Source organism: Bos mutus, chromosome 26, assembly GCF_027580195.1.
Source record: "Bos mutus isolate GX-2022 chromosome 26, NWIPB_WYAK_1.1, whole genome shotgun sequence".
In the NCBI taxonomy this organism is placed as follows: domain Eukaryota; kingdom Metazoa; phylum Chordata; class Mammalia; order Artiodactyla; family Bovidae; genus Bos; species Bos mutus.
Window position 1 is genome coordinate 32,106,357 of NC_091642.1, and position 26,867 is coordinate 32,133,223.

General features: G+C 54.2%; 1 protein-coding gene across 4 annotated transcripts; it reads left to right on the top strand.

The window, feature by feature from the left end:
- The first annotated feature begins 337 nt into the window (after nt 1–337).
- On the top strand, nt 338–26,326 carry HPS1 (HPS1 biogenesis of lysosomal organelles complex 3 subunit 1). 4 transcript variants are annotated; one of them, XM_070363353.1, is made up of 20 exons: nt 338–388; nt 2,064–2,170; nt 5,990–6,106; nt 9,636–9,773; nt 9,981–10,123; nt 12,446–12,554; nt 13,576–13,736; nt 14,217–14,319; nt 14,971–15,066; nt 15,207–15,276; nt 16,761–16,816; nt 18,111–18,278; nt 18,373–18,552; nt 19,621–19,682; nt 20,158–20,292; nt 20,374–20,438; nt 21,460–21,605; nt 23,685–23,798; nt 25,045–25,127; nt 25,596–26,326. In XM_070363353.1, exons 3-20 carry the CDS (start codon nt 5,990–5,992, stop codon nt 25,756–25,758), a joined length of 2,109 nt encoding a protein of 702 aa, XP_070219454.1. In that variant the 5' UTR covers nt 338–388; nt 2,064–2,170; the 3' UTR covers nt 25,759–26,326. The 4 variants fall into 4 exon arrangements, with proteins under 4 accessions (XP_070219454.1, XP_070219455.1, XP_070219457.1 ...); XM_070363354.1 differs by lacking the exon at nt 338–388 and adding an exon at nt 395–547; XM_070363356.1 differs by lacking the exon at nt 338–388 and adding an exon at nt 824–967.
- Nucleotides 26,327–26,867: the final 541 nt, after the last annotated feature.

A 26,867-nucleotide genomic window follows, 5' to 3' on the forward strand; every position in this document is an offset into this window, starting at 1 on the left:
TCTTCTCTCTGGGCCTCAGTTTTCGCTTCTGTAAAATAGGGACGTTCCCAGAACCTAGGTGGGGAGTGGCCTGCGCTTAGGCAGGTGGCGGGGCCCAGCGCAGTGGCCGATGCAGCAGGGGCCTCTGACGGCTGCCGGGGAAGCCCGCACACTGTGGGCCTCGGCGCCCTCCTCGTTGACCGGAGGGCGGTAGCCACTGTCCCGCAGGAAGTGAGGGTCGCAGCCAGGGCTCGACGGTCCCTGTTACCTAGCCGGAGCAAAGTGCACGGCGGCGGGCAGAAGCCTAAGCCAGCTAGAGGCGGAGCGAGCTTCCAATCCGGCCCCAGGCGGTCACGTGGGCGGTCACGTGACCACACCCGGAAGCGCGGCGCGGACTCCTGGCAGGCTGGTAGGTGTTTGGCTACGACTAGGTACGCACAGCCCGAGGGCCTCGGTAGGCGGCGGGGCCCCCTCCGGGACCCCGGCACGGCCCTCCCGGAAGTAGAGGGGTCCCCACCGCCAGCTTCACCCACCCGGCGTGGGAACGTGGCGGGTCACTTCACTTCTGGTAATCAAAGTTTCTGCTGCCACGAAATGGGGCGGTTGCCACTCTGAGGTTCGGGGAATTGGGGGGTGAAACTGCTGCATAAACTGTGAAGTGCCAGGCAAACAAGCAGGCTGCCAGTGGACAGGTCCTACTCCTGCGTCCTCCGGCCCTTCAGGGGCGGCGGTCATAGGGGCAGTTTACAGGGAGAATGGTGAAAATGAGTCGGGGGGCGGGCGGAGAGAAGGGGCAGAGAGGTTCCCCAAGTTGCCCCTGCTCCATCTAAAGCTTCACTGAGTCCTGTGTTCCCTCCTTAGAGCAGAGAGCAGGGAAGCCACAAAATAACACCAGTGAGGTTCTCTTTCCAACAGACCTTTTGAAATAAAAGTAGAACTTAATGTCCACTAAAGAGGATTTCCATGTTAATGGGAAGACGGCGTTAAGGTCAGTCATGCCAGTGACGTAGTAGTGAAGTCTCATGTTGCACAAGATGCTGAGCCCTTAACAGCCCTTTCTTGCCTTCTGTTTGCTTGCAATGTTTGGCTTCCTGATTAAGCTAAAGCTTTATATTGTTCCTGCTTTTTATCATCGAAATATGAGTGGTTCTGGAACTAGTTTAGTTCACCCTGTTTTTGAGGAGGGGAGCTGGGACATAAGAATAGTGACACCCCCACCTCACCTCTCTGTGTAAGAAGAGCTTTCCAGGTGGCCCAGTGGTTAAGACTCTGCCTGCCAGTGCAGGAGACACAGGAGATGTGGGTTCAATCCCTGGGTGGGAAAGATCCCTCGGAGAAGGAAATGGCAATCCATTCCAGTATTCCTGCATGGGAAATAGCATGGACAGAGGAGCCTGGTGGGCTACAGTCCATAGGGTTGCAAAGTGTAGGACATGATTGAGCACACACCTTGTAAGAAAGTGGTTTGCTAAGGATGTGACTGCCTGGTTGCTCCCTGACTCACTAGAACCCTGGAGGGAGATGGAGCCAGAGGTTGAGCCCAGAGAGGTGTAAGTGCCTTGGCAAAGCCAAGGAGAACCAGGTCTCCTGTGCCTGTTGTGTTGGTTTACTGCCATTCACTGCATCATCTTGGGATATCTCCTGTCTTCCAGGACTGCATCTCTGTCTCCCTGGGATGTGCTGTGCTATTGCCTAATATTAGTCACTCATAGCAGGCTCCCTGGGGGTGCTCAGGGTAGGCTTGCTGACCACACCATGGTTCAGAGTGACCCACAGGGAAGTGAGAGTGCTCAGGAGGAAACAGTAGGTGAGAATTACCATTTGTGGCCACCGGCTATGTCCAAAGGACTGTGCCTGCTGGGTCCATGTTCTCCATTGTGGGAAGGCAGGGGTGAGCAGTATGTGGAGCACAGGGACGCCTGGCAGTGGGGAGTGTGTTCTGAGCAGGCTGCCCAAGAGCCAGAGAGAGGCCTTTGACCACTCAGCCCTCCACCATCTTGTCCACTCCCCGGAACGGGCAACAGTTGAAATGAGAGCCTCTGCTTACTCTTAGCCCCCCTCCCCCTCCCCCCCGTTTTAACCAGGTCGTGGAATGCTGTGCTGTTCTCCATGAGCTGGTCACCGAGGCTGTCTCCTGCAGCCCTTTCTGAGCCTTCAGCTGTCAGGAAGCTCTGCTGTGCTCCTTGCCACGGTAGGTGATCCTGCCTGAGATGCAGGTAGGCGGCACCCGCCCTGGGGCTCCTCGGACTATGGGAGGTGGACAGGGTGAGGCAGGCAGAGGACTGAGCTCTCTCAGGCTCTGCAGAGCTGTCAGCCCCGCCCCCTGCCTGCCCCAGCCCCGCCCCCTGCCTGCCCCAGCCTGCATCCTCATGTCACCTTTGCCTGTTCTGCTCTCCCTCCCTGACATCTAGGTGATCATCACAGCCCGTTGCTGTTGTTTAGTTGCTAAGTCATGTCCGACTCTTTTGCGACCTCATGGACTGTAGCTCACCAGGCTCCTCTGTCCATGGGATTTCCCAGGCAAGAATACTGGCGTGGGTTGCCTTTTCTATCTCTAGGGGATCTTCCTGACCCAGGGATCAAACCCACCTCTCCTCCATTGGCAGGTGGATTCTTTACCACTATTCCACCTGGGAAACCCCATCACTGCCTACCAAACCTCTAAGCTACACCTCCTGAATCAGCCCCTTCCTCCTCTCAGTTCAGTTCAGTTCAGTCGCTCAGTCGTGTCCGACTCTTTGCGACCCCATGAATTGCAGCACACCAGGCCTCCCTGTCCATCACGAACTCCCGGAGTTCACTTAGACTCATGTCCATCAAGTCGGTGATGCCATCCAGCCATCTCATCCTCTGTTGTCCCCTTCTCCTCCTGCCCCCAATCCCTCCCAGCTTCCTGCTTTGGCCTTCAGCAAAGAGTGGACCCACATTAGCCCACACCAGGACAACTGGCCTCCATAACCTTGGCCCCACCCATCCACGACACATACCCTTACCAGCCTACAAGGACTCTCTGTTGTTCATAGACTTCATTCTACAGCCCACTGTTCTCCAGTGCACGCACTCCCTTCCCACCAGGCCAGCCCCTCAAGTCCTGAACCTTGCCAGGCTCACCTGGGAGTCCCAGGGCAGCCTCTTCCGGGCCCACCTGCCCTCATGCAGCAACCTTCCCTTTCACGCTCCATTGCTGTCCTGGTCTCTGCTTTGTGTGTAGCAATTCCATGGGAGTAGGCTACATTCTCTTTTTTTCACTGTGCTAGAAACACTATGAAGCTAGGTGCTCTGAGTTAAAGTTGATAATCCAACTGGTGATTAGGGAGGTACTCAGTAGGAACCTGGAGAAGGCATTGGCAACCCACTCCAATACTCTTGCCTGGAAAATCCCATGGGTGGAGGAGCCTGGTAGGCTGCAGTCCATGTGGTCACTAAGAGTCGGACACGACTGAGCGACTTCACTTTTCACTTTTCACTTTCATGCATCGGAGAAGGAAATGGCAACCCACTCCAGTGTTCTTGCCTGGAGAGTCCCAGGGACGGGGAGCCTGGTGGGCTGCCGTCTATGGAGTCACACAGAGTCGGACATGACTGAAGTGACTTAGCAGCAGCAGCAGCAAGTACCACCAAGCTGGTCACCTAGGGGATCCTGAAGAGCGTAACTGAGTCTGAGACCTCGAGATATAATGGTCCTTCTGAGGAAACTGGATGTCCATCCGTGGAAGAGTTAAGAGTGGGGCTTCCTCATCACTGTCATGTCTTACCACGCGTGTAATGTGCTCGTGTCCGTGTGACATGCTGAGGTACAGGAGAAGGTCTGAAGCCCCTGCCTGGGGCAAGCAGCTGGCCCGAGAGCTCCGGCTTCACCAGACGTGGTCAGGCTGCCCCAGGAGTTGAGAAGGTCAATGTCTTGCTGTACTTCAGGGGGCCAAGGCCCAGAGTAGGAAGCTGTGGATTAAAAATCTACCATGGTGAATAAGAAAACACATTTTACATAATCAAGCATTGTGTGTTGCAGAGAGGGAACATGTGTGGGTGATGGGGAACGAGGTCTGAAAGGGCAGAGGATACTGGTGGAGGTGGCTGAGGAAGCAGCAGCTAAGCAGGGGTGAGAAGAACTGTGGCCAAGGTCACGCAGCCTCTGTGTCCCCCAGGGCAGGAGGAACTTGTGACTGAGACTCCCGTAATGCTGAGCCCACTGCCTGTGGGCTTTGGAGCTGGTACTCTGGAGCTGTTTTTGACTTGAGTGGAAGTACTGGGCTGCCCAGAGCGAGGTGCACTAGCTGCCCAGTGTTCCAGACCAGGCCTTGACTGCCTGCCTCCCTCGTGCAGTCGACCCCATGTCCAGATCACAAGCTGGGTCCTTCTTTACGCTTGATCCCAGTGGGCTGGTAGTGTGTCTGATGCTGTGTTTAGAGAGCCAGGATAACACAGGAAAGAGCTCAGCCTTGGTTTTCAGTTCAGTTCAGTTACTCAGTCGTGTCTGACTCTTTGCGACCCCATGAACCTCAGCACGCCAGGCCTCCCTGTCCATCACCAACTCCGGGAGTCTACTCAAACTCATGTCCATTGAGTCAGTGGTGCCATCCAACCATCTCATCCTCTGTCATCCCCTTCTCCTCCTGCCTTCAATCTTTCCCAGCACCAGGGTCTTTTCAAATGAGTCAGCTCTTCGCATCAGGTGGCCAAAGTATTGGAGTTTCAGCTTCAACATCAGTCCTTCCAATGAACACCCAGGACTGATCTCCTTTAGGATGGACCGGTTGGATCTCCTTGCAGTCCAAGGGATCTCAAGAGTCTTCTCCAAGACCACAGTTCAAAAGCATCAGTTCTTTGGTGCTCAGCTTTCTTTATAGTCCAGTTCTCACATCCATACATGACTACTGGAAAAACCATAGCCTTGACTAGACTGAGATTTGCTGACAAAGTAATGTCTTTGCTTTTTAATATGCTGTCTAGGTTGGTCATAACTTTGCTTCCAAGGAGTAAGCGTCTTTTAATTTCATGGCTGCATTCACCATCTGCAGTGAATTTGGAGCCCCAAAAAATAAAGTCAGCCACTGTTTCCACTGTTTCCCCGTCTATTTGCCATGAAGTGATGCGACCAGATGCCATGATCTTAGTTTCTGATTGAATGTTGAGCTTTAAGCCAAGTTTTTCACTCTCCACTTTCACTTTCATCAAGAGGCTCCTTAGTTCTTCACTTTCTGCCATAAGGGTGGTGTCATCTGCATATCTGAGGTTACTGGTATTTCTCCTGGCAATCTTGATTCCAGCTTGTGCTTCTTCCAGCCCAGCGTTTCTCATGACGTACTCTGCATATAAGTTAAATAAACAGGGTAACAATATACAGCCTTGACGTACTCCTTTTCCTATTTGGAGCCAGTCTGTTGTTCCATGTCCATTTCTAACCATTGCTTCCTGACCTGCATACAGGTTTCTCAAGAGGCAGGTCAGGTGGTCTGGTGTTCCCATCTCTTTCAGAATTTCCCACAGTTTATTGTGATCCACACAGTCAAAGGCTTTGGCATAGTCAATAAAGCAGAAATAGATGTTTTTCTGGAACTCTCTTGCTTTTTAGATGATCCAGCGGATGTTGGCAATTTGATCTCTGGTTCCTCTGCCTTTTCTAAAACTAGCTTGAACATCTGGAAGTTCACAGTTCATGTATTGCTAAAGCCTGGCTTGGAGAATTTTGAGCATTACTTTCCTAGCGTGTGAGATGAGTGCAATTATGCGGTAGTTTGAGCATTCTTTGGCATTGCCTTTCTTTGGGATTGGAATGAAAACTGAGCTTTTCCAGTCCTGTGGCCACTGCTGAGTTAAAAATAGGAGTAACTGAAGACTCCTGCTTTGTTGTGAGGGTGCTGCGAGGTAACACCAGGAAGGCCCTCGTGGTAGTGCCCGCACACAGTAAAATCCAGTAGGCATTTGCTGGGATTATAATTTTTTTCATTCCTCAGGCTGAGTCTGTGGGTGTGGGGCTGGAGGTGACCTTGACCTCACTTCTCCTTGGCAGATGAAGTGCGTCTTGGTGGCCACAGAGAGTGCGGAGGTCCTCTTCTACTGGACAGATGAGGAGTTTGAAGAGAGTCTGCACCTGAAGTTTGGACAGACAGAGAATGAGGGCGAGAAGGTGAGTGCAGGGCAGGAGGGTCGGACGGGGGGCTAGCGCAGCACTGTCAGGAGTCAGGGAGCCTGACCACTGGCCCTGGCGGCCGGAACGGCGAACAAGGCCGCATGTGTCTGCACCTCTCGCACCCACATGTCCTCAGAGGTTAGCCCTTGGTGCTCTGGAGGGCTGTGCCCCACCCTCACCCCATGAGATTTTGAGCACCTTGTCATGTGCTTATTTTCCATCTTTATATCTTCATTAATGAAGTGTCTCTTCGGGTCCTTGGCCTATTTTTTATTGCATTGATTGTTTCTTATTATTCTTACCAAGTTTTGAAAGTTAGTGGATACGTGTTGTGCAGATATTTTCTTCCAGTCTGTGTCTTGTCTTCATATCTACTGCACAATATCTTTCAAAACAGATATTTTTAATATGATAACTCCATGTTATCCACTTGTTGCTTTTATGGATCATACTCTTGGTGTCATATCTAAGAAGCCTTTGCCCAATCCAAGATCACAAAGAATTTTCCCCATATTTTCTCCTGGAAGTTTTCTAGTTTTAGGTTGTTTGTTTTTTTTTTCAGTTTTAGGTTTTATATTAGGTCTGACGATGCACTTTGAATTTTTGTATGTAGTGTATAGATTGAAGTTTATTTCTTTGCATATAGATATCTAGTTTAACACTTTAATGTGACGACTCGAAGATAGTTGTCCTTTTCACTTAGATAAGTTCTACTGTACATTCTAAAGGAATAATTCATTTTGAAATTTTTTTCCAGATTAATTTTGGATTGAACACTTTTTTACTGAGGATCCAGCAGAGAGTCCTTGCATTTCTGCGGCCACACAGGCTGGTTGCCTCTCAGTGTCCTTCCTGGTCCAGTGGGCCTGGTCATCAGCTCAACTAGTGCCGTGTCAGCAAGTTAACTGACCTCAGCATCGCTGATGCTCTTTAGGAGTAATACAGCGTATCAGAGATCATAGACATTTAAGTGATTTTATTTAAGCTAAAAACAGGTCTATCTGTTAGGCGCCTTTATTTTTTAGTAGTCAATATACATAATTTTTAAATTAAGAATTTCTAAGTATATTAGTTCTTAAACCATTGCATCAATATGGTCTAAAAATGGCATCACCGACTCGATGGACGTGAGCTTGAGTGAACTCCGGGAGTTGGTGATGGACAGGGGGAGGCCTGGCGTGCTGCAGTTCATGGGGTCGCAAAGAGTCGGACACAACTGAGCGACTGAACTGAACTGAACTGAACTGAAAAATTTAAGAGGCAAACGATTTGATAGTGTTTCTCTGCCTCTTTATTAAAAACCTCAGAAAGGGACAAATTCCGATTTTTCAGTTCCTAAATGACTGGCATAAAGAAAAAAGGTCTTCAAAGTTTTATTTCTCTTGGATACAACACTTTTTCCCCTGGTCCTGTAAATAACATGACTTAATTGTAGGAAATTTGGGAAGTAACAGAGAAATAGTTTTTAAATGACCCATAATTCTTCTACCTCGAGCTATTAGCTCTTCAATATATTTTCTTTGGGTCTGTATCTTTTACAAATAGTTGAGCTCATACCACAGTTACAGTTTTAATTCCTGGGTTTTTTTTCAGTTGCCATTATAGCAAAAGCATTATTCCATTTTGTTAAATATTGTCAAAAGCATAAATCTTAATGGAAACATTATATTCAGTGTATGAATAAATATAGCATCATTTATTTAGCCATTTCTCCAGTACTTGACATGTATATTGCTTCTAGTTTGCTATAGCTATTACTGTTGGGAACATTTGTGCTTGAATTTTATCCCACATCTCATTATTTCCTTAGGATAAATTCCTAAAAAAGAATCATTGATTCAAAAGCCATTCAAAGATATTGTACCACTTTATAACCACACCACATATCAATAATACAGGAGAATTCTCTTTACACCCTAGCTACACCAAAGATTATCATTCCCCCCGCCACCCCACCAAAACAATTCTTGTCACACCTGTACACCTAGTGAAAGCTACTGCTTTTAAAATGAGTTTCTGTACACCATCTAGGTTTTTAAGTCACATTTCTATTAATGTAATTGATTCATGACAGTTCCAGAAAATTATGGTACATGAATAATTCAACCAGCATTTGCCCATGTGAAGGGATATTTATTCAACAAATACTAATCAAGAATCCACTATTTGCCAGCCTCTTGGGGCCAAAGCAGTGAATGTAGCAACATGACCCTGCACTCACAGAATTTAGAGGATAAAGATGAACCAGATGGCAAAAAAACACCGTGGGTTTTTTTTTAACCAGAGTGTGGGACGGGGCAGGCTGGGGTGGGGTGGGTCTAGGGATGGTCAGGAGAGGAGCCACCTGAGCTGGGACCTACTGAAGGTGACTGGCAGCCCCTACAATGGTGGACACAGGCCTGGGTTCCTGAATGTCAAGTCTGTGGGAGGAAATTACGCCCCACGTGCCGTAGTCCCCTCATATTTCAAGTGCCGCACAGTACCCCTGGCTGCTTGCCTGTTTTTCTTTTCAAGGCCAGGTCTTACTCAGCGCCTTGTATCCAAGTGAAAACTAGGACTCTGCTTCCTCCCTGTTTCGGTCAAGGCTCCTGAGATCAGCATGGGGAAAGTCAGCTGTGCCCTTGTACCTGTTCATTCTTGTGTCAAGAACTTGACTTATTACCATTCGCCCTGACCTTATCCCATTTTCACTCACAGATCTTCAGCACATCCGTCCAGTTTCTTTTTGGTTTTGTCTGTTTGTTCTGTTCTTTATTTGGAAGGCAGGGAGAATGGATGAGGGAAGAGATTATAAAAGAAAAGGCATGCTTGCCACCAAACTAGGAAAGTACAGAAAGATATAAAAACTAGGGGGCGAAATCATTCCTGATCCTCCTGTTCAGAAGCAATCACTTTAATGATGTTGAATTTTTAAATGTTTTTCAATAATTAGTTTTTCCTGTGTACTTGAATGTACAGAGCGTTCACACCCTTCTTTTAAAAACATTACTCTGTATCGTAGGAATTCTCCACCTCACTGAAGTGCTCTGATGTCTTAAGTGCTTTGTATCTTCCCTTCGTTCAGATGTACTGCTGTATATTTAACTCTTCCCTGGTACTGGACATTGACATTCTCTCCAGTTTCTTCTGCTATAAATGATGCGGCGGGGAGCATTTTGCTCCTGTATCGCTGCCCCGTTTCTGATTGTTTTCCTTAGGATACTTTCCCTAAAGGAGACTTACTGTGACAGGGGGCCCGGACTTTGGTGCACATGTCAAACTTTCTTAGAGTCGGCTTCCTCTGTGGAGGCGTGGCCTAATTCCTTACCTTTCCTTCCAGAATTCAGGCCTGAACAATGCAATTAGGTGCCTGACCTTTCCCAGTCTTCCTGACCCAAGATTTGGGGTCTCCCTGTCAGGACAGTGACAGCCTCCTGGGTGTGCCTAGAACTGCGGAGCCCTTGACGCCAAGTTCTGGGTCTTGTCCATTCCTTCGGCCCCTGTGTCTGGCCCCCTGAGCAGTGTTGTTCTCTGCCCCCGCTTGCAGCCTCCCGCCCTGGAGGACCAGCTTAGCACCCTCCTGGCCCCGGTCATCATCTCCTCTATGACCATGCTGGAGAAGCTCTCGGACACATACACCTGCTTCTCGACGGAAAATGGCAACTACCTGTATGTCCTTCACCTGGTGAGTGTGCCTCCCTGGGGCCCACGTTCCTCTGCCCCTTGGTTCCTTGGACGGTCCACACGCCTCTTCCTCATCTTGAACCTCAGACTCCTTTAGAAGGCAGATGCTGCATCTTAGCAAAATCCCCTGGGATCTGACCGCCCCCCGCCCCCTCTCCCATCTCTGTCCCGGGGGCTGGCTGACATCAGCTGATTTCTGTGCCTGCAGTTTGGAGAATGCCTATTCATCGCCATCAACGGAGACCGCACAGAGGGCGAAGGGGACCTGCGGCAGAAGCTGTGCGTGCTCAAGTACCTGTTCGAGGTGCACTTTGGGCTGGTGACTGTGGATGGACAGCTCATCCGAAAGGAGTGAGTCCTGGGGTACTGTGCTGAGCCCCTCTCGAGGCCTTGGTGAAGCTGCTGGTCCCACTCTGCCCCTGCTGCTTCCTGGCACCTCCCTGGGTCTCTCTCGCTGGCATTTGTCATGTATGTGTGAGCGAGAGGCTGAGAAGTGAGGTGAGTTGCTCAGGCACCCGCCTCCCGGTTCCACCCCCGTCCCACTCTGCTCCATGGCAAGAGCACAGCCAGATGCACCCCAACTGTGTGTGGGTCCCCCAGTTGTGGTGTGGCTCCCCCATGTGTGTTGTGTGGGTCCCCCAGGTATATTATGTGACTTCCCCCCAAGGTGTGCTGTGTGGCCCCCCAGGTGTGCTGTGTGGCCCCCCAGGTATATTGTGTGACTTGCCCCCCGGAGGTGTGCTGTGTGGCCCCCCAGGTGTACTGTGACTCCCCCAGGTGTGCTGTGTGGCCCCCCCAGGTGTACTGTGTGGCCCCCCAGGTGTGCTGTGTGGCCCCCCAGGTGTACTGTGACTCCCCCAGGTGTGCTGTGTGGCCCCCCAGGTGTACTGTGACTCCCCCAGGTGTGCTGTGTGGCCCCCCAGGTGTACTGTGACTCCCCCAGGTGTGCTGTGTGGCCCCCCAGGTGTACTGTGACTCCCCCAGGTGTGCTGTGTGGCTCCCCCAGGTGTGCTGTGTGGCCCCCCCAGGTGTATTGTGTGACTTGCCCCCCCCCCAGGTGTGCTGTGTGACTCCCCCAGGTGTGCTGTGTGGCTCCCCCCAGGGTGCTGTGTGACTCCCCCCGGGTGTGCTGTGTGACTACCCCCGGGTGTGCTGTGTGACTCCCCCCGGGTGTGCTGTTTGGCTCCCCCAGGTGCGCTGTGTGACTCCCCCAGGTGTGCTGTGTGGCTCCCCCAGGTGTGCTGTGTGACTCCCCCAGGTGTGCAGTGTGACTCCCCCAGGTGTACTGTGTGACTCCCCCAGGTGTGCTGTGTGGCTCCCCCAGGTGTGCTGTGTGGCTCCCCCAGGTGTGCTGTGTGGCCCCCCCAGGTATATTGTGACTTGCCCCCCCCAGGTGTGCTGTGTGGCCCCCCAGGTGTACTTTGCGACTCCCCCAGGTGTACTGTGTGACTCCCCCAGGTGTGCAGTGTGACTCCCCCAGGTGTGCAGTGTGACTCCCCCAGGTGTGCAGTGTGGCCCCCCAGGTGTGCTGTGTGACTCCCCAGGTGTGCAGTGTGGCCCCCAGGTGTGCTGTGTGACTCCCCCAGGTGTGCAGTGTGACTCCCCCAGGTGTGCAGTGTGGCCCCCAGGTGTGCTGTGTGACTCCCCCAGGTGTGCAGTGTGACTCCCCCAGGTGTGCTGTGTGGCCCCCCAGGTGTGCTGTGTGGCCCCCAGGTGTACTGTGTGACTCCCCCAGGTGTGCAGTGTGACTCCCCCAGGTGTGCAGTGTGGCCCCCCAGGTGTGCAGTGTGACTCCCCCAGGTGTGCTGTGTGGCCCCCAGGTGTGCTGTGTGACTCCCCAGGTGTGCAGTGTGGCCCCCCAGGTGTGCTGTGTGACTCCCCCAGGTGTGCAGTGTGACTCCCCCAGGTGTGCAGTGTGGCCCCCAGGTGTGCTGTGTGACTCCCCCAGGTGTGCAGTGTGGCCCCCCAGGTGTGCTGTGTGACTCCCCCAGGTGTGCAGTGTGACTCCCCCAGGTGTGCAGTGTGGCCCCCCAGGTGTGCTGTGTGACTCCCCCAGGTGTGCAGTGTGACTCCCCAGGTGTGCTGTGTGGCCCCCAGGTGTGCTGTGTGGCCCCAGGTGTACTGTGTGACTCCCCAGGTGTGCAGTGTGACTCCCCAGGTGTGCAGTGTGGCCCCCAGGTGTGCAGTGTGACTCCCCAGGTGTGCTGTGTGGCCCCCCAGGTGTGCTGTGTGACTCCCCCAGGTGTGCAGTGTGGCCCCCAGGTGTGCTGTGTGACTCCCCCAGGTGTGCAGTGTGACTCCCCCAGGTGTGCAGTGTGGCCCCCCAGGTGTGCAGTGTGACTCCCCCAGGTGTGCAGTGTGACTCCCCCAGGTGTGCAATGTGGCCCCCCAGGTGTGCTGTGTGACTCCCCCAGGTATGCTGTGTGGCCCCCCAGGTGTGCAGTGTGGCCCCCCAGGTGTGCAGTGTGACTCCCCCAGGTGTGCAGTGTGACTCCCCCAGGTGTGCTGTGTGGCCCTCCCAGGTGTGCTGTGTGGCTCCCCCAGGTGTGGTATGGGGCTTCCCCCAGGTGTTTGTCACAGGAGCTTGCCCAGCTCTAACAGTGAGCTCAGACTGCTCCTTTGGTTGAAGCTGGGGATGCCACTTTTCTGTGGGTCTCCCTTGCTCTGTCCCAGGCTGCGGCCCCCGGACTTGGAGCAGCGTGTGGAGGTGTGGGAGCGCTTCCAGAGCCTGCTGTGGACCTACAGCCGCCTGCGGGACCAAGAGCAGTGCTTTGCCGTAGAGGTGACGCTGGGTGCGGGAGTCCTGGGGCCACGGAAGTGTCAGGCCGCGGGGGCTGGGCAGCACTGAGACCATGCTTTGACGTCTGTCCCCCAGCCCAGTGAGTGAGGGCACCAGCAGTCCCCAGGCTCATGCATTTCAGAGGGTTGCTCTTTCTGGCTTTGTGGTGCGTTAGGCACTCTGATGGGCCTCCCTATAATAACATGGCTAGACTTTGGGTAAAACAGATTTCTTAGTGCAGTTTTTGGGCTCTCAGTAAATTATGGAAATTTCTGAAGTTAGCTCCCTCGCCTCTGATCCCTTCCCCAAAATTATACTGAGCTGAAACTAGAGTAGAAAATAGTAAAAAGTAAGCAGCACTAAAGATTGCCTGAGTGCAAATGATGGTACCAACCTACAACCAGCAAACTACATCTCGGGCCAGCAGTGACAGGTGCGCTGAGCCTCGGCTCCTACTTAAGCACAGATCTGAGGAGTAGGCTGGTCGTCAGTACCACCCCCCTTGCTCCCTGTTGTAGACAGATGCTCTGTAGGTCAGTGGTTCTCCTCTTTGTATGCATCAGAATCATCTAGAGGACTTATTAGGTTCCTGGGCTTCACTTTTCTCAGTCACTGTAGGCATTGAGGGTGGGAGGCTCTATAATTTGCATTTTGAACAAGTTCCCAGGTGACGCTGGTTATGCTGGTTTGGGAACTACAAGTTGAAAGTCACTGAGTTAGAGGACAAATGAAGAGCAAACAAGTATGAGCTCACCATTAACAGCCAGGTGCACAGGAGAGTGAGCCATGAGTGTGTGTCAGGGGCATCCGCCCCCGGCAGATGTAGACCCCGCAGGAGCCTGTTACACCGGTACAGACTGAGCCCCTCAAGAGCACAGCCTATGTTGGTCTGAGCCTCCCTGCTCCCAAGCGTCTGGCACATGGTGTGCGCTCACTGTGGCCCAAGTGAATGTATCACTAGACTTTGGCTGGGACGGGAGGAATTGGGGTGACATGGCTTCCATCCCCCTGTCTGCGTGCCCAGGCTGTGGAGCGGCTGATCCACCCTCAGCTCTGTGAGCTGTGCATTGAGGCACTGGAGCGGCACGTCGTCCAGGCCATCAACTCCAGCCCCGGGCGGGCTGGCGAGGAGGCCCTGCATGCCTTCCTGCTCGTGCACTCCAAGTTGCTGGCTTTCTACTCCAGGTGAGCCCCAGGACCCCTCACATTCACCCTTTCTTGCGACCCCTTCCTGAAAAGCACCACCTCCTGGACCAGGGAAACCTTCCAGACCCATCACTTCTAGGAAGTGTTGATTCTTAGATTCTCAGTTCTTCATCCCCCTCGGCTCACTCCCCTCTCTGAATTACTCCTTCCTGGAATACTGTCTCAGGGTCTGAACTTAGGGTTTCCTGATATGCCGTTCCTGGTCCCTGGTGGTTTTCCACTGGTCATGGGTTTTTTTTTTTTTCAGCACAACCAAGTTTTATTTTTAAAAATGAATGAGTTCGTTAATTTTGTATATTCCATGTCTTTCTCAGAAGAGGATAAAGTCAGCTGGCACCTTTATAAACTATGGAGGGCAGGGACCCTCTCCAGACCCCCTTACTTGCCTGCTCCCATCCACTGTTACCTGCGGGCAGGGGCAGTGGAGACGTGCTGACCGGCTTCCTGTCCTCTCCACAGCCACAACGCCAGCTCCCTGCGCCCAGCCGACCTCCTGGCCCTCATCCTCCTGGTGCAGGATCTCTACCCCAGCGAGAGCACGGCAGAGGACAGTGACCCCCAGGTCTCTCTCGGGGCAGCTCTCTGGGCAGTGGGAGGCCACCAGAAAGGCAACTCAGATGGCCAGTCTGGAGAGCGCTGGGCAGGCAGCTGGGGAGACTGGTTTCTGAGTCTCAGTCCTGAATGTGTGGTTAGGCATGACTTTTCTACCTGCTTTCAGGTGTAAGGGGAATTCTAGAAGGCAGGTGGATTAGAGGGTTAAAAGTATAGGTTTCTGGAGTCACGTAGTCCCCGCTCCGCCACTTAGCTGTTTGCTGTGCAAGTACTCACCCATGGGAGCCTCAATTCCCTCATCTGTGCAATGGGACAACCATGGCATCTACTTCTCAGGGTTACTTGGAGCCCAGCAGTGCCTAGGGCATAGTGAAACACTTAGAAAGTGCTGGCCAGCCTGGTTGCCACACCACCCTCCTCATCAGTGGCAGAGTGGCAGTGATTGGGATGCCAGTTTGTTGGACTTTGTAGAATTTCTGTGGTTCTGGAGAAAGACTAGACCTGAAACATCCCTGGGAAGCAATGGCGCACACTCGGGGCTGTGCAGTGGAGTGGGCGCAGGGGCCGGCAAGCCCCCCCGAGGGCTGTGCCATGAAGCGCTGGCAGGAAGAGAAGCCAGTCAGCAGCTTTAACCAGCATCCGCGGGCCTGTCCTGTCACAGCCTTCCCCACGGAGGCTCCGCCGCAGCCAGAGCATCCCCGTGCAGCAGGCCTGGAGCTCCTGTTCTGCAGACCCGACCAGGGATTCTGCGGGGACCGTATGTGCTTTGTACCACGGGGGGGACCAGGAGGGAAGAGGAGGGGAAGGTCTGCCTCTCCTGGGAGAGCAGGGTCCAGGGCTGAGCCCCCGGGAGAACCTCCCTGAGCCCTCAGCCCAGGTGCCCCTTCTCCCTCCCAGGAGACAGACAGCTTCTCCCCGACTGAGGAGTACTTCACACCAGCTCCTTCCCCTGGGGAGCAGAGTTCAGGTGAGACCTAGAGTGGAGGAGGGACCCTGGATGGTGAGGGGGAGGAGCTGGGTGCCAACTGGTAGCCCTGGGAGTCTATCTTAGGGGTCAGTGGATCCCAATGCCCTGTAAGAGGCCAGGCACAGACACCCACATTCCTAGAGCCCAGGACGCTGTCTGCTGCAGCCCCTCTGTCTGTCTTGCCAGCTCCAGCTTGAATTCAAGGACTACTGAGGCCACTTCACTGATCCATAAAACTTTTTATGAAAGTTGATTTCATTTAAAAATTCAGCTCGCATGTGTGTACTCTCCTGCCTTCTGTTTCTTTTTTGTAGTTAATAAGTAATCAGCTAATTAAGTAAGTTTCTTTCCAGCACAGTGGTTTAAAATATCAATATTCAATCTGTATAGTTTATATTTTACTTCCAAAGTAAGTGGATAAACAATAAAAAAAAAAACACCAAAATGTTTGAAATATTATTAACAAAACAAAAAAGGAGCCTGGGACCTCTGAGACCACGTGGCAGCTCATCTCTGCTTGTCCACTTCTCCAGGGCCAAGGTCGCAGCTCTCCTGGGCTCTGTAAGCTTGCCACGAGCCCAGGCACATCAGAAAGCGCTACTTTGGGGTGACAGCTGAAGTGGTTTTCTTCCCACTGCTTCCTCCCCTTGTTCCTCGTCCCGACCCCTTTCTCTCAGTGGTTAGTTTTTTCATGCCTCAAAGCTGTAAGCAATTCCTGTTCCACAGCGCACAGAACTCAGCTTACAAACAGCTTGAGTTGCTTTCATCCATTTTAAGACGGGTGTTTGAAACACGGATACAGGCTTTCCCCAAGAAACGTGATTATAAATGGTGGTTATTTGCAGTGAAATATACAAGAGAACACTGTTAGTACAAAGCTATAATATTTCAAATACGTACTTGGTTCAGTAGTTTTTCAGTAGTTTTTGTGAGCTGTCCTAGGAAAAGAAGTCTAGTTCAGTTCCCAGCACACAGTAGGTGCTTCAGTAAAAGTTTGCTGATTGACTAAATGAATGGGGAACTATAGACGGTTTCTGCTGCCTCCGAGCAAAGAGTGAAAAGGCACTGTTACAGCCAGGGAGGGGCTCGAAGGGGTAGAAAAGACAGAAGCAAGGAGGGGATTGGGGGGCTGAGGAGGGGTCTGAGGGACCTGCCCCCCCACTGCGAGGTACAGGGAGAGGAACTCGTGCCTGGCAGCCAGCTTGGGCAGGGGGGAGCGGGCAGGGGTGCCTCTCTTCCCCAGCCCAGGCTGCCCTAGCTGTGGTACCACAGAGGGAGCTTGCCCTGCACTCACCAGCTTGGGGTAGAATGAGAAGGGGAAGGCTCTCCTGTTCACACTGAGGTGCTGTGCCCAGCGAGGTGCTTTGAGCTGCCAGTGGGGAAGGGCCTCTTTTCCATCGTCCCCTGCTGGCAGGCTGTTGGGCCAGTGTTCACATTTTCCCACTGTTTCTGTCGTTCTGTTATTACCTACGGTCTGTCTGCAGGTAGCACCATCTGGCTGGATGGGGGCACCCCACCTACTGACTCTCCCCACATTCAGGTGAGTTTTTCCTGGGGGCCCAGGGCGCTTGGCCAGGGTACCAGCTGATCAGAGATGCTGCAGTGGGCCCTGGTGGCTCTGGGGGCTTCCCCTGGGGTGACGCTCCAGCCATGCCGGTCTTCCTGGTGCTGTCTCACGGCTGTCCGGCCAGCGCAGGGAACGGAGCTCAGCCCAGAGGTGGAGGCCGGGGTAGGGTGAGGCGTGGTGAGTGAGGGTGGCCTTCTCCCTCCCACCTCCCCCTCCCCCAGACACACAGCCTCCACTCCTGAGAAATCCCCACTCTCACTGTTCTTGGGAGTGAAAGTCTAACTTAATTTTTAATTTTTTTTTTAATAAGAGAGTAAATATGTTCACTGTAGAAAAATTGGGGAAAACAGAATTAAAATATGGAAAAGGAATAAAAACCACTCAGTCCCAACCCCAGATGTTAGCTACTGTTAAACACTTTTGGAGTGTTTCCTTCTAGGCTTTCCTATGACTTTATAAGTGTATTTATACACACACACAACATATATATTTTTTCTTTTACCTGATTTGAATCCTAATGCTCTGCATTATTTTTTGTTTTGAGCATTTCCCATTGATGAGGCAGTCCTTGGCAATGTGGTTTTTAACGAGACTGTTCAGAGTGCATCGCCTGCATTATGTTATTATTTATTTAGCAAATTCTTGGAGCAACCAGTGTGTTGCGTCCAGTCCTTTGCTGTCGTCATAAGACTACCATGACTTCCTTACAAAGAAGCTTTTGTGGCATCCCTAATGATTCCCTTAATTTTCCACTTTTGCCCACTGAAGACTCTTACCCAGAGCCCTCATGAGGCTAGAGTTTTCTCATTTAGTCCAGGAAGCCCTCACTTGCACCCTTAGAATGACTTTCGGAGGTCCGGAAGGTGGTCAAATGATCAGTTGTTAACAGGCTTTAAACCCTTTGTGTACATGAAGTTGGGGAGGAGCCTCCCCCCCAGCTCATGCCACCCCGTCTGCCTTTCCCACTTTCCTTTCTTCCTCTTCCCCTTTTTTACTACCCACCACCCCTGTGTGGCATCCAGTCCTGGTGCTGTGCAGAAGGGCTCTGAGGATCCTGAGAGAGAGAGACAGACAGCAGGACGGGAGCTGCCAGGGGAGCCTCAGCAGAGGGCCAGCATTTAGGAACTGGGACTTTGGGGGCTAGAATAGTTTGTCCCTCGAGGTTCTGAGGGAGACAGCAAGTGGGCAGCTGCGGGGGGACCCAGCCTGGGGAGGACCCCCAACGACTGCCCCTCCCCTCCCCTTGACAGCTCCTCTTCCTCTTCAGATGGCTGAAGACACCCTCCAGACGCTGATCGCTCACTCCCCAGGACCCTCTGGCCCCAGAAGGATTTTCCTGGACGCCAGTGTGAAAGACAGCTACTGCCCCCTGGTGCCCCACACCATGTACTGCCTGCCCCTGTGGCCGGGCATCAGCATGGTGCTCCTGACCAAGGTATCAGCGCCCCCGCCTGCCCTGGGGCCATCCCGGCCTGCACACCTGCCCCCTGGCCACCCCTGTCCACCCCGCCCTGCTCTTCTCCCCTCAGTGCCCCAGCACGGCCCTGGCCCTGGCCCTGTACCAGCTCCTGGATGGGTTTTCTCAATTGGAGAAGAAGCTGAAGGAGGGGCAAGAGGCTGGGAGTGCCTTGCGGTCCCACCCCATCATGGCGGACCTCCGCCAGAGGATGGACAAGTTTGTCAAGAATCGAGGTGGGCAAGAACTTCAGGTGAGACGCAGGCCCCGGACGTCCCACCTTGGGGAGGGGAGGCCTGTTCTCATCACACCTGAGGGGCCAAGGCTCAAGGGGAGGGGGCTGGCCTCTGCCCCACCCCACCAGAGGACTGTGCTCTGATCCCCCGCAACTCAGCAGTGCACTTTATATTTCCTAAACGTTCTTGTGTAACTTCGGCAGAACACAGGTTCCAGCTCCCATGTTTCAGGTGAGGAAACCAGGGAGGGACTCAGATAGATGGTGATTTGGCCAAAGTTACTGGACGGGTGAGCAGTGGAGGCAGAGCCCAACTCGAGGGCTCAGGAATGGCCAGTGGCCTGCCCACTGTGCCCCTCACCACGTGGCTGGTCTCACAGGCTGCAGGACACAGGGAGGCCGTCCCACCCACGGGGGGCTTAGAGCCCAGATAGGGTCGTGAGGCCCAGACACAGGGACAGTACATGGACAGAGGAGGAGACCAGGTGCAATCCAGGCAGGAGCCTAGGAGGGAACTCGCCAGACGAGAACCCTAGGCTGAGATCTGAGGCCGTTCAGGAAGCTGGCAGGGCTTGGGTCTGTTTGAGGAACTGAGATTCATTGTGGCTGAAGTTTGCACTGGTTTGAAACTAAGCAGGGGATTAGACGAGGCAGAGCAGGTGACTGAAGCCCAGTCAGTCCACAGCGCCCCATGTCTCTTGGTGCCCGGCAGCCCCAGTGAGGTGTCAGGAGGCAAAGACCCCTGAAGGGGATCAGCACCCCCGCCCTCGGCTGCATCCAGCCCGCCCTCGAGGCACTGACCTGCCGCTGGACAGCACTGGCTTACGTGTCTGCCAGTGAGGCCGAGAGCCTGGGGCTCAAACCCAGAAGTTGCTTTTTAAGGAAAAGCCTGCTGAGTGACTAGACCGCGGTGTACAGTGGGCTGCAGCGTGCTGGGGGCCCTGCCAGAGACCCAGCCTGGCTGTGGACAGCAGCTATGTGCTGTGCATGGAGATGGGGAGCCTTCTAGAGCCCAATGTCAGAGCCCCCCTGGACCTCACTGTGGGAACATTGTCAGGAAGCCGCCTGTCACTTGTCTGCTTACAGAAAACCTGGCTGGAGTTCAAGACCAAGGCCTTCTCCAAAAGTGAGCCCGGCTCATCCTTGGAGTGAGTGGTGGGCCCTGAGGTCAAGGAGGGCATCGTTTGGACGAGACGGCAGGTTTCCTCCAAGCCCAGGAGGGAGGCGCTTCTGAGGACAGAGGGGGTCCTGGGAGGGCGGGTCCAACCCCCACGATGCTGAGGGGAGGCTGGGGGCAGAGAAAACAGAGGTTGAGGAGCAGGGCCTGAGGACCGGACACCACTAGCAGAGACCCAGCTTCCACACAGACCCAGCGTGACCTTGGGCAAGTCACTGCGCCTTGTTTTTCCATAAAATAAACCAGGAGGTTGGAGGAGATTTGAGTTTCTCGGAGCCCCATGTCAGGGGAACGTGGAAGCTGACTCCCAGCTCAGTGAGGGCCAGGGTGTAGTTCATCAGCCGTGTCCATCAGTCCAGGAGGAGGGTGACCACAGGGACGGGGTGCCGTCCTGGCTGTGCCCTCCAGGATCCTTCCCTCTGTGACAGTTCATCTCTGGCCCCCAGGCTGCTCCAGGCGTGCAGGAAGGTGAAGCGGCAGCTATGCGCCATCTATCGGTTCAGCTTCCTAACCGTGGCCCCAGGCCAGGGGGGCCCCCACCTGCCCCAACACCTGCAAGACCAAGTCCAGACACTCATGCAGTAAGTGGCGGTGTGACCCCTTGGCAGCCAGGGCGGGAGCCGGGCACGCCTCACCCTCCTGCTCCCCTGCTCCCTCGACAGAGAAAAGCTGGCGGACTGGAAGGACTTCCTGCTAGTGAAGAGCAGGAGGAACGTCACCATGGTGTCATATCCTGATGCCCGGCCCTGGGCTGGCCGTGAAGGCCCCTTGGGCTGCTGCCTCCTCTGCCCCTCACTTGAATGACAGCAGCTTTAGGGAAAGAGCACATAGTTCGCACCTCAGCTTCCTTTTGCTGAAGAAAGTGAGGAGACTTTAGTGTCCTGTTGGTGTCCTATCAGTAGGAATGCTCCGAGGCTGGAATTTCAGAAATCCCTGGTGTCCCAGGATTACTTCATAGAGATCATCTGTGTAGATGTCCAGCCAGCAAAGTGGCAGTGGGTCTCCAGGAGGGGCAGGGGCCTGGGCTCAGGTAGGTTTGAGGGGCCGTGTCCCCCTCCTTAGATGCTACAGTACAGAGGAATATGAAGGCTCGGAGAAGGCCTGCGGTAAGGGTGTTAATTGGTCCCTGTTTAAAAAACCATCTCTAAGACGTATCCTTTTATTAGAGAACTAGTTTTATCAATTACTGATCTTCCCTGAAACTTTATATGAAGCAGTTTTTTCAGTATTGAAATTTCCTGAGACTTGAGTCCTCAGCGTGCAGGTGGAAGCGGTGACAGAGGGCCTTGCCAGCCACCTGCTGCTGCCTGTCCTCTCAAATGGAGCCTTCCAGCCCAAGATGAGGCGTAGAGATGAAGAGGACTATGGCGAGGCATGTGGGTGGCGGCCAGTGAGGCTCACTCCTCAGCTCCGTAGCTCTGCTCCCACCCTGGCCTCACCACGTGTGTCATTTAAACTCATCCTGCATGAAGATGGTAAAACATAAACATGCTGTGTTCCTTGGGAGCAGAACTCCCGGCGTTAAATGTGCCAGAACCAGAGATCCATTGTACTTGCACCTTAGACCTTCTTGGGATTGGGAGTTCAAAGGGAAAGCGAGACCTGGGAAAGAGAGTGTCCTGGGAGGGTAGGGTGGCTGAAAAGGAAACCTATGGGGCAGGGGAGGGGGACGCTTGAAGGAAGCCTCGGTGGATGGAGGAGCTCCTTCCCTGGTTCTGGCTTCAAAAGCACCTTAACTCAGCCCCTCACCTTCCTGGAAGACTTCCCAGGCCTGGTGCATTTCATCTTCGTGGACCGCACCACTGGTCAGATGGTGGCCCCTTCCCTCAGTAGCAGTGAGAGGACTTCATCGGAGCTGGGCCGGGGGCCCCTGGCCACCTTCGTCAAAACCAAGGTAACCTGGCCCAGCCCAGGCACGCTCCCCGCATGTCAGACGAGGCGTGCCTGACCCTGCCTGGGAGGGCTAGTCCCCGCGCTTGGGCCCCCGCCCAGGAAACTCCGAGCACCCCCATGGGAACTCTTCCTGCATTCTTCCTACCTCCACACCCAGCTTTGTAGGCTCCTAAGAGAACGGTCCTGTCTTTGTCACCCTAGGGCCCCAGCCAGCATGTGGGGCCACCTCCCCAGATGTGTTAAAGTTCCTGGAGCAACACTGGGTAGTGAGGCCAGGGAGGGAATGGCCGGGGCCCAGGAAGGGTTTGTTGAGTTCACTAAGACAGAAAGGGGACACACAGGTTAATGGGTTTGAGTATCAGAATGTAAAAGTAGGAGGTTTCTACAGAGGAAACAGTCTCCAGGGCTCCTTTTATTTTCTTTGATTCATCTTCATGGCAAACTAGTATTTTTGGTGGGGAGGCCTCTGCCAGTTTATAAAAAGCTGTATTTTATACGTATATTATACATATTATGTTACTATATATTATACGTGTTACATATATTTTACATTATTATATATGTGTATTTTATATATCTAAGTAAAATGTATCATAATGGTGCAAACAAGGTCGCTGACAGCCCACTGGAGACCCAGCTCTGCCCCTCGCTAGCTTTGTGGCCCGGGGCGGTAGGGAGTCTTAAGTTTCAGTTGCCTCTTCTATAAAGGAGAACGGGAACACCAGTAACGTCGTGGAGTTACCGCGTAGGTTACAGATGCACACACACGGTGATGCACAGCAGTGGCCCCGGAGGTAGCTGGGCTTGGTCGAGCATTTCCTGGGACCGTCCACACCAGCGTCTCGTCTCCGTCCGGGGTAGTTGGGCTCGTCTTGGTGCCTTTCTCTCCGCCGTTTTCCTGTGCGGTTTGTTGTGGTTGAGGTCATCCTGCATATGCATGTGTTTCCCGCATTTTTACTTCACTGTGTATCTGGTGCATTTCCTCATGTCATTAATTCTTTATCAACATGATTCTCACCGGCTCCACGGCAGTCCATCATGGGAACGCAGCACCATGTACTTAGCCGTTTCCCCAGCGTTGAACACTGAGACTGTTCGCAGACTCTGTCATAAATAATGCTGGTGCACACACCTCTACGTATTTATCCTTGTCCTCATCTCGGATCATTTTCTCAATATGGATTCCCAGAAATGGAATTATGAAGTCAAGTGGGAGGAATTGTTTTTAAGGTTACTGATATACGTTGTCTAATTGCTTTCCTGAAAAACAGAGCAAGTCCATGTTATTTGTTTGCATTTAATTAGATGCTGTGTGTGATCAGCTTGGGAGGGGCTCATGTACACCTGTCACTAAGCGTCTTGGTTGGAGTGCAGAAGGCCTTTGCCAGCCCTGGGAGGTGGGGGGTGGGGGCAGAGGTGCCCTCTGCTGCCAGCTCCCTTCGGGCAGCTCACAGGCAGCAGCGGAAGTCCTTGAATCAGGGAGGAGAGCCTCGCAGAGAGGACCTGAGGCACGTTGACCCTCAGTCACTGTTCCCATCAGTGCCCTTGGTGAGCCCTCGTTCAGACTTCACCTCAGAGCAGAGGGTGTGCCAGGGCCAGGGCACTGTGCATTCAAACACTTTTCTAGCACCTTCTTGGCATAGAGCCGTGCCAGAGATCCTCAGCCCTGAGGGGTCCATGTGAGCCCTCAACATCAGGAGAGTTCCAGGGGGCTACCCTCTCATCTCTGCTTGTGTCCCTGGCTCTGTTCTGGCCTGAAAGATGAATTTGCTACTTTATAGCTTGTGTATATAGTAAAGATTCATAAAGTGTTGATACATATATTTTGTCCTTGCAGTAATGAGAGGGATAGGTAGTCCATCCATCCATCCATCATCTGTTTATTACTAAGCTCCTGCTCTGAGCCAAAGCTGGGCCCAGGCACCAAAGAGGAAGAGGAACAGGAGAGGCCCCTGGCCCTCCAGGAGCTCCTCCTCTGAGTGCTTTTCTTCACTGGGATTTGAGAGCCCGAGCCCAGCCCCCGACGTGGGGTAAGGGCCACCCTCGGGCTGCAGAGACAAGCACTGTCCCCTCTCCCCAGGTCTGGTCTCTCATCCGGCTGGCGCGCAGATACCTGCAGAAGGGCTACACCACGCTGCTGTTCCGCGAGGGGGACTTCTGCTGCTCCTACTTCCTGTGGTTCGAGAACGACATGGTGGGTGTGACTGGCCCGGGCAGGGCAGTCCTGAAATTCTCCCTTTCTCCTGGATTCTGTTCAATCTGTCTCTCCAACTCTTCTTGACACCAGTGGGACTGACAGCGAAGCCCAGCTGGCTGGGACCCAGAGCTCAGGTCCGCCTTTGCGCTCAGGCTCTGTGACCCCTGCCCCCAGTTCTCTGAAAAACTCACACTGTTGTTCAAGAGGCATCCTGGTGACACATGAACAGACCTCCATGCCCCGCGCAAGCAAGGATGCTCAGCCCACACTTTGTGTGATACAAGGCCTCGCTTCCTGCTCCCATTGCTGAGACAGATAAATGGAGGCTGAGAGCAGTTAACCAACCTGCCCTGAGCAAAGCTGCTCACACCTTGCATGCCCTGTCTCTGCTCCTGGCAGCATGCCCTCCTTCCCCTCAGCCTGAGGTCGTGGCGAACCTTTCCATGGTGCAGTGTGGCTATTGGGATCTTGCTGCTCTCACAGCCTCACACACCTGCACAGCCCATGTGTTGGTTGGGACAAGTGTCACTGATCCCATTTTGCAGGTGGAGGAACTGATGCCCTGAGATCAAACACCACGGCCAGGGCACCGAGGTCCTAAGTGATGACGTCAGAACCCAGGCTTGGCTTCCTGGCCTGCAGGCTCCCATCTTTGCCCTGTGCCCTCCTCAGAGGTGCCCAGGACGTGGAGCTGAGCGTCACCTCAGCCTCTAGGGAGAGACAGGCTCTCTGTGTGTGTGTTTGGCTCCATGGGGTAATGGGCGGGCCTCACCATCCCAGTGGGCACAGGACTGCAGGAACCCCATGACGATGCCTGGCACATGGTGGGAGCCCAGCCGAGCCTGAGTCGCTTCCCTGGCATGTCCTTCCCTGGGATTCCCAGTCCTTTCAGAGAGAGACTTGGCCTTTGGTCACACTTTGCTTTTACTGACACCTCCCCAATCACCATCCTTCACACTGAGCCAGGTCCACTGGTTGGTGGGAATGAGAGCTACCAGCATGGTGCCCGGCATGACCCCAGGAACTTTATGTTCATCACATCTAATGTTCTTGGGAGTTTATTCTTATCCCCAGTTCACAGGTGAGAAGACAGGGTAGAAAGAGGTCAGTGCATTTTGCCAGCGCTAAGCACTTGCTAAACAGGGCTGAGCTGGGCCTCGGACCCGCTGTGTCTGACTCAGGCCCATGGTCTTCCCGCCGTGCCCACCGCCTCCCCACTCAAGAAGCTCTCCTCCTCCCCCAGGGTCACAAACTCCAGATCATGGAGGTGCCTGTGCTGTCTGATGACTCAGCGCCCGTCGGCATGCTGGGAGGGGACTACTACAGGTGAGGCCGAGCCGGAGGGCCGCTGGGGACAGGGGGACAGGTGACAGGTGATACGCGCCTGTCTCAGCAGAGGCAGCAGCCCTCCTTCAGGAGTGTTTCCTTGGCCCCCCGCCCCGAGCCCAGCCCCCCTTGTTAGAAGCTCCTCACGGCCGGGCAGTCAGAGGAAGAGAGAGGGGTGCTCTTGGGGTTCCTCCCCTCCTGTTGCACCCTGAGACAGCATTTGCAGCTGTCTCTGCTGGGCTCCTGGGACCTTCCCTAGCTGGCTCTGTGGCCCCATAGCTGGGGCCCTGCCATCCAGGGTTGGGATTCCAGAGGGTGGGCCCTGACGGCCTGGGGCTGAGCCTCAAAAATGGGGAGTCAGCAAGGAGCAAGGAAGTCCTTTCCAGCCTGGTGCTAGAGTCCAGTGAGGGGACCTCATGGCCATGTCTCCCTCGTGAATCCTGTCCTCCTTCCCCCTCTCTCCCCCAGGAAGCTCCTGCGGTATTACAGCAAGGGCCACCCGGCCGAGGCTGTCAGGTGCCACGAGCTGCTGGCCCTCCACCTGTCGGTTGTGCCCACGGATGTGCTGGTGCAGCAGGCCGGCGAGCTGGCCCAGCGCCTGGGCGAGGCCTCCCGTGTCCACCTGCTGTAGGACCAGGAGGGCTGCCCCGTGCATCCGCCTGTGCCCCTGGTTCTCCAGGCCTACCTGGCTCACAGACATCACCACGGCAAGAGCCTCCTCTTGTCCACAGTGGCCCTGGGGATGGTACTGTCTCCAGGGCAGCCCCAGGATTTCTTAAAGAAACTCATTTAGAGCCACCTCCATTGCGGGTAACAAGCAAACCCCCAAACCCTTCCTTCTGGAGAAAGAAGAAGGCCAGTCTCCTTAGCTAGAGCAGCTGTGGATGTGACCTTAGACCCAGGGCCACCCCACTTTGGGAACTGCCTCTCCGTTTACCCCAGGAGACCGACAGGAAGTGCCCAGCTCTTCTTGGAGTGGGGAGAGCACCTCAGGAAGCCGTCTCCTCCTCGCGTGAAAGGTGCTCCCCTGGCTGGGTTGAGCTCTGGCTCTGCCGTGTGCTCGCTGTGGCTCTGGACGCTGTGGCTCTCTCCCCCACCTCTGAGCCTGTCTCCCCACAGTCAGTGTGACTGCGCCCCCGTCAGGACAGTCGTGGGGCTGCAGGATGGCGGCAGGCACGAATAAATTCTGGTCACGGTTATTGTGGTTCCAGCCCCGGCCTTTCTCGGTGGCCTCTTTGTTCCCTTCTTGGTTCTCGGCTCCTGCCCCAGCCCTGCCCCAGAGGTTCGTGTCACTCAGTCCCACAGATCCCAGGCTGTGAGGTTTCTCAGAGCCTCCTGGGGAGGGGGCGGGCGGGGCAGGGGGTGGTCTTGGCGTGCCCTGGATTGAGAGCACTGCCCCGGGTACAGCCCCTGCTCTAAAGTCCCCCCGGCCCCCACCAGAAAACAGGCCCAAGGACAAGGGGCAGGCAGAGCCTGGGACCTGGGCGCGCCCGCTGCCAGGGCTGAGAGGCCACGGCTGGGACGGAGGGAAGCGAGCCAAAAGCGAGCATGACGCAGTAGAGCCGAGGGCTCACGTATGACGCCAGAGCTGAAATGGCGTGAGAGCTGAAACTCATGCAAGGACTGTTCTTTCCCTGTAAGTGAGCAGCGTGTGGGGTCGTGGGTACTGGAAAAACTGGAACCGCACCTTGGGCTAAAGGCCTCAGAAGGTGGCCGTGAGGGACAGTCAGGAGGCAATGG